The sequence below is a fragment of the Streptopelia decaocto genome (genome assembly GCF_964273445.1).
Source record: "Streptopelia decaocto genome assembly, chromosome: 1".
In the NCBI taxonomy this organism is placed as follows: Eukaryota; Metazoa; Chordata; class Aves; order Columbiformes; family Columbidae; genus Streptopelia; species Streptopelia decaocto.
In genome coordinates this window covers 115,627,097-115,634,165 of record NC_138663.1, presented here as the reverse complement: position 1 = coordinate 115,634,165, position 7,069 = coordinate 115,627,097, and the positions used below count along the sequence as shown (strand labels likewise).

General features: G+C 37.0%; 1 protein-coding gene across 11 annotated transcripts in view; it reads right to left on the bottom strand.

Annotated features, from left to right (window-relative positions):
• The window catches only part of KDM6A (lysine demethylase 6A), a 157,824-nt gene that overhangs the window by 40,380 nt on the left and 110,375 nt on the right, over window positions 1–7,069 (bottom strand). For 7 of the 11 annotated variants that reach the window (XR_014183119.1, XR_014183120.1, XR_014183121.1 and 4 more), the window contains 5 exons: window positions 6,900–7,034; window positions 6,307–6,462; window positions 5,576–5,665; window positions 2,831–2,935; window positions 1,859–2,254 (listed from right to left, as the gene is read on the bottom strand). Coding sequence is in view for 8 of the 11 variants with exons in the window: in XM_082043114.1 (XP_081899240.1) it covers window positions 1,859–2,254; window positions 2,831–2,935; window positions 5,576–5,665; window positions 6,307–6,462; window positions 6,900–7,034 (882 nt within the window). In the remaining 3 variants the exon portion in view is untranslated. The remainder of the gene's footprint in view (window positions 1–1,858; window positions 2,255–2,830; window positions 2,936–5,575; window positions 5,666–6,306; window positions 6,463–6,899; window positions 7,035–7,069) is intronic. The other 4 variants (XM_082043119.1, XM_082043121.1, XM_082043118.1 and 1 more) reach the window with 2 other exon arrangements.

The following is a 7,069-nucleotide window of genomic DNA, read 5'->3' as shown; positions in this document are numbered from 1 at the left end:
TAAACAGTACATATATATATATACCAATGACTGGAAAGCTAATTCATATGAACCTGATTTCAGGGTAACACACTACTGTGTTAAATATTTCATTATAAATTCCCAAACCTGCAACTAAATTGTTGGATGTTTAAATGATCGCTTGAGTATGAGCCAATGTCAAAAATGGTGAAAGAATCCATTTTTATAAATTTACTTGTAACTGAGGTTTTATTTTGGAAAGGGTAACCTTTCCACTTTCGACGCTTCCAACTGTGGTCAAGCTTCCTGCTAGTCTGGCTTTCACTTCTTTTAGAAGTATTGCTACACTTATTACAGGACACTTTTTCTTTTCTTTTTTTTTTTTTTTCCTTTTTTAAATTCCAAACAGCATTATGCATGTCACACCTGCATACATAATTTCTTAATTCTTCTATGTAGCTTAATTACTGATGAATATGTTTTTTTAAAATCAAGAGTTCATCTGGTACCTATGGAGAATGTTACAGATTCAGCAACTTTGCTGAGACTCTATTCTCTGAATACACCGAGCACAGAACCAAGATGCAAAGGATACACAAAATGGCAGCACAAGCTTTCCTTTGAACAGTTATCCAGCATTTTCAACACTACCACCCTCTATGGAAAGCGGTCAACACCTATTGCAATTTACTGCTCACCTATTTGTGGACACTAGCACCACAGACATTTAATACAAAGCAGATACCTCTCTAGCAAGCACAGAACTTCTTTCATACAATACAGAGAAAACAGAAGAGTGAATTCAAATTTAAAAAACAGGCAGTGAGGTTAACAGGCTCCACATTCCCCTACCACGCTTATAAACCATGTAAATAGTGCTACCAATATAGACAAAACTTAAAACATCCCATTATAACACTGTTTAGTTCTGAATAACCATGTTTTACACAAGCAGTTCCGTTATTATCTCAGCCTTTGTTGCAGTATATGTGCAGTTAAGCATGTATGCATTACCTGTACTACAGCCCATTCTCAATTCTTCAGCATTAAAGTAACATGGAATATCAATTAAAGAATTAATTTATGCAGTTTTAAAGAAGAAAACAATATTGTATCAAGCTGCTTAACCCATCTGGTAAAAGTGAGTTAAACCATTACTATATCTTCCCACAGAATAACTCACCACATACACAAGATGTGTCTTGGAAGGTAGTAATTTAAGCTGAATTAAAAACAAAAACAAAAACAACCAAAAAACAGCAACAAACAAAACCAAAACACACACACACACACACACACACACACACACACACAAAAAAAGCGGGCAAAAAAAAGTGCTGTACCTTCAAGTTCTAACACACACATACACAAAACACCCTTACACACTTTAATCCCTATGGATTCTTACTGGCATTATAGTATCCTTCTGCAAGTAACTGTGCCACACTGACTGCTGGATACTAATTTTGAAAGATCATATGGAAACAAGAGGTGGGTAACAATTACATCATGACAACAACGTAATGTCCAAAGTAACTATGACATTCACGTTCCTATGAAATATGCACATTCATGCTACATGAAAAACAAAATCACATAATCTCTTGTTAAAGAAGCAACAAAAAGCTATACAAGTATTCCTTTTTAAAGAAACTTTTCTGCAGCTGCCCTCTTTGATTTATGACCATACCTTTTATCCTGGAAGTATTTAATTTAACACATAGATTTTTAACATTAAAATGTATCAGGCAGGTTTAACCTAGTGTTAGGTTTATTTGCATCTAGGTCATCAACTTCAGGAAACAGAAAACATGTGTTTACAAATGAGAGACTTCAAAAGGCAACTTGCTTAGCAAGCCTCTTTAGCACATTCTATGAGTAAACTGAAATTGTATACCTGAGTGGAGTTAGATAGTTGGTTTTTCCACGGCTCCTCTGCGCTGCTGGTCAGGTTTGTGCGGTTATGAGGTAGAGAGAGTGCGTTTCGCTGCAGGTAAGGCACGTTTCCATTACTTCCACTTTCTGTTATGTGATTATTGCCTATCAAAATAGTGTCTGTACTACCCAGCGTTCTTGCTGTGCTGCAGGGAATGGGGCCTGCTGGAAAGGGTCCATTAGCCATAGGCTGCCCGGGGCAGGCGGGACGGATTCCACGCTGAGCGACATTAGGCACTCTGGTTAGAGCAACCTGCGGCTGCTGACCAGAGACAGAGTTTGTAGGCAGTGATGAATCAGCTGTTGGCCCATTAGGAATTCCAGTAGATCGTACCTGTGCAACTCCTGTTTGTCTCATCTAATGGAAGATGAACAAAGCACAAGAATATTAGCTGCAGAATTTAAAAAGTAAAGATTGTACAAGGTTTGTGAACTTCATTGCACTGGTCAATTCCAATTTTATACTGATTTCAAGATCTTCTCAGTTGCTTTTGAGAAACAAGATGACTGTCATGCTCACAAATGTGCTGAGCGAATGTTAAGGTAGAGCTACTGGTGCATTTTCCTTCTAAAGCTGGACGCTAAGAGAGAGAGAAGTGAATGATGAGAGGAGGAAGAGGGAAATGCTGTAATACAGCTTACTACAACTATTTTTCAAGTAAGACTGCTTTTAGATGTATCCACTCACTTTAGTTTGAAATTGTGGCTTGAAAACATCTACATTATTTGGGAGTCCTATAATAAAACACAGCTAAACCTGTTACATTTCAACCAGTAAAACACAATTACACTTTGTGCAAAAAAGATGACTTAATATAACATAGTAAAAGGCATGAGAACTCTGTGCAATAGAAATTCTTCAGAATTTGAGAAACACAACAGACACCGCTACTGACAAAAGTTTTGTAGAAGAGAAAAATCTTTTTGTTCTCACCTGCTGGTGTTGCTGCATCAAGACAAACTGACTCTCCAGCTGTTCCAGCATAAGTTTCTGTGCTGGATTTAAATTATTTCTGTTTGCACGCAGCTGTTCCAAGTGCTGAAAAAACAGCAGTACAGTTCAGAATCATTAAAATTGACATGTGTTTTTTAATAACTTTATTGCATACAATACTAAAAATTATCCACAAAGACAAGACATTTAAAGCAGAAAACCGGATTGAGATTTCTGTTGCAGAGTCAAACATCTTTCAATATACTATTCTGTAATGAATCCTTATTAGTAGTTACTAAAACTAAACAGACTTCCTAAATATTATCACCACATTAAAATCAAGTGTACCAGTATCATAAAAGAAAACTACATTCAAGTATTCTTATTTAAATACAGAATTCTTATTATGTATGTTTTAACACTTTCTGTACTGTGCCAGTCTTTTACTAATACTAACCAGTATGAAGTAAATCCAACCTACAGTCACACGTGAAACCTTGTCCAGAAAACAAAGAGCAACAAACTGAGAAGACTATGCAACTTAATTACAGAGAGAAATATCTTAAATTATGATACTGAGCTCATTTGCAACTGATGAACTTAAGTATGTATTACCAAAAACCTGATCTTTGTATTCATTTTAAACCACTCAGCACACATCATCATACGACCAGTAAGTCTACTGCTGTTAAGTGGTATGCCATAATTGCTGAAACTGTGGAAGGCAAAAGTGCTAGGAAGTAAGGGGGGAGTGTGGAGAGGAGGGCAAAAGTTGTGCTATGCAAAAAGTGACATGTAGACATATTTCTTGATTGTTCTTAAATACTAAGCTACTTCACATCACTATAAATCTTTAAAAAGAAAACCCCAAATGCACATACACAAAACCAACCGAAGAAAAAAACCCACAACCCCCCCCAAACCCCTCAAAAAAAACCAAAAATCAAACCAACCCCCACTAAAACCAAACAAATCAGGTTTCCTTTAGCTCCTTTCAGGTCTGCCTGTATTATTTTTAAATCCTTCTTGTCTCCTTTGCTTTGATTATGATGTATTAGTAATGCATAAATTGAACTGAAGTATGACTATTAAATAACATGTTTGTTCTGCTTTGAACCATTGTATTTGCAAACTATCAACTAAAAACACCCCCAACATTGTCTGAAAAAGTGGTTAAGGATGGTTCATGCCAAACTCCCTGGATTAACAGTAGCTTTCATTCTGAATTCCCTATGTAGGGCCTGCAATGAGTAAGAGTAATCTAAAAATGTATATACGATTGTGAGCTGAAAACTGGGTCTCCATGGACGTGCACGCATCAAGTACACAGAAGGCAAACCAAGTCCTCTTCAGTTGTTATTTTGCTTTTTAGAAATGTCTAAATATGGTAACGGGATTCAGACAGACTGATTTAGCACACAGGTCAGCAGAAGCAAGGCTGTACCCACAGCACTGGAGAGGGGTGCAGAAGATTTGCAGGCAGCACTGTTCTTGCTACCCACCAGTTCTGTGGAACCAACACCCATCTCTCCTCTGCTGGCATGTTGCAGCCCTGCAGGCAACTGTGTGGCCACAGCCCTTCTGCTTCTGTCAGCTGAGCCATTTGGTGTCTGTTATGTGCCATATCCATCCAGCCTCTGAGCTGCCACCTTTAAAAGGCTGACTTAGAAGATGCAATAAAGGGTTTATTGACTCTCCTTTTGCATCATGTCTTTTTGGCTTTCCCATTTATACACACTGGAACTTTGTCAAGCTATTGCCAGCAAACCCAGGAACCGTACTTAGAGAAGCCTACTTAGATACTGCCTAGAGGGGGCAGTTAGATCCGGAAAAAGGTGTAACTAAAAAGGGGATAAAGTAGTAGCATATAAAATAAGCAGGGAGAAATAAGGAGAATGCATGAAGTGGGAGATACGGAAGAGTGATTAGGAAGGACAGGGAGGGAAAAAATACGCAGTGAAATAAAGCCAATATTATTCAGATAGAGAAACAGCTGAAGAACTATACTGGGGTTGAGGGGAACACTGCTCAGTCAATCAGAATGCCTTCTGCCTCTGCACTGTGTTCCCTTCTGTTTTTCCTTGCACCCAAAGCAGTATCTGTGATACATCGTTAAGAGTTTCCAGCTAGGCCTGATTTTCAAAATATGGAATTCCTGCTGAAGCTCACTACAAGCCCTAATGAACTGAAGAGACAACAAAACATAAGAACAAAAAGACCTGAAATAAGATTTCAAAAATAAAATCTAGCATTTCATATATTAGATGACATAAAATGTAGAAAAGCAGTACCACATTTGAGTAACTACATTTTGTAGAATGTGCATGTTTGTTTACGCAATTTGATACAAGAAGCTACCTCAGAGGAAAAAGATGGTATTAGAATACTTTATACCTCCTTCAATATCCCCCACGTTACAGCAAGTATCAAAACTCACTTGGCACACAAGTGTGGCAATTTGCATATGTATCTTTAAAACATCATAAGAAAAAAGAGCTACTGTATGTTTCTGCTAGACATAGTATTTTACTACAGAACTAATATTTTACTACAGAACTAATCTCATATAGAAAAGCTATAAGTATCAGTACAACTTTAATTACACAGTGGGAATTATTTGGGAAGTATTTCACCTTGACTTTCAGAAATGTGAAACCAAAACATTTTCCGGATTTATTTTCTTAAACGGAAGAAAAGAGATACAAAGAATGCATCAAAGCTTCTGAAGATCTTTAACATACCTACCTGTAATTTCTGTGGTGTCAAGCACCAAGAATGAATTTGTACAGGAGGATGTGACACTGTATGGCCACTGCTCCAAACATCTGAAGTATTCTGAGAGGAAACATTACATAAAAATGTGTGACTATCAAAGGGTCATCATAATTTCTTTTCCTATCTAAATTTTACTTATGAAAGAACTAGTCATTGTTTCAAGAATAACAATATAAACAACGAACATACTAAAACATGTCAAGTCACATTCTACCATTCCCCTACAGTATTAGAGTGCTCAAAGGAGGAAGTTAAATGATATCTAGTATCGTAAAAAGAAACAATCAAATCAAATTACGCAATTAACTTAAATGTACACTACTTTTAAAACGGAATACTTTTTCTACTGTAACACTACTACATGATGATGAAACACTGGAATTCTAAATATAAGCAAAGGCAATAGACGGGATGACATGATTGTCTCCCTTTTTCACTGTCATCACAATATGATTGTACTTTTTCACTTCTACAACTATGACTGCAGTTAAGTGCCACAGATCTGCATTACCCTTAAGCGCTTCCTGTCTGAACTGTAACTTGATCACTGAAAAATGTTTTTTTAAATTCTTAAAAACATTCCCCACCTTGATGCCAAAGGATGAAAACTTACAGCACAAATTCTGTGCATGCTGCATCACTTTTATGTATATTTCCATGTAATTTTGGTAGGGGGCTCTTTAGTTCATCAGAATATATACCTTTGTTGGACTAGATGTTCTTTTCCTCTTGGCAGGACTGGTCAGGTCATCTACTTGGCTAGAAGGAATCATGTGTAGTGGCAAGGATTGCTGTGAAATTGGTGTTTGAGTGAGGCCTAGTACAGGTTCAGTATTTGGATGATGAGGTTTACAAGCCTAAGAATCACAGAAGACAAAAATATGGTTCTATATATTCTTAATTGTTTCCTTTAAATTATATATTTTAACAGCCCACATATATTAAAAGGGCCGAGCAGATATTCTGAAGATCATCTCAATAACTGAAAAATCAGTTTCCATATGGTCATCAATGGAGGAATGTGTACCTTTCATGGGATTATTAAACCACTGCAGCATTTCTATTTAAGATGAAATCTTTTAAAATCATGAAAATCCACAAAGGTTCTAAATTGGTACCCCCATATTCCTCCCATATTATAGGGAGCTTCTTGATCTAGTATCCCTTTGCAAATAAATCAAGGGCTTTTCATTAATAAAAGCCAGTCCTGTGCTCAATAAAATACGCTTGACCAATACTGATTGTAAAGAACCCTTAAAGCTGGGCACCTGCAGAACATAACCCAACTTCTCACCTGCTGTGCTGTGTTCATGGCACCCTGCCTGGAGGTAAGCTCTGCGGGGATTGGTAGGCTCCACGCCTCCTCAATACTAGGAAGTAATTTAGTTTTATTCTGTAGACTACCTTGTGGAAGGTTACACAACTGAGCCTAGGAAAAATTATGTAAAAAGCAAATTTAACACA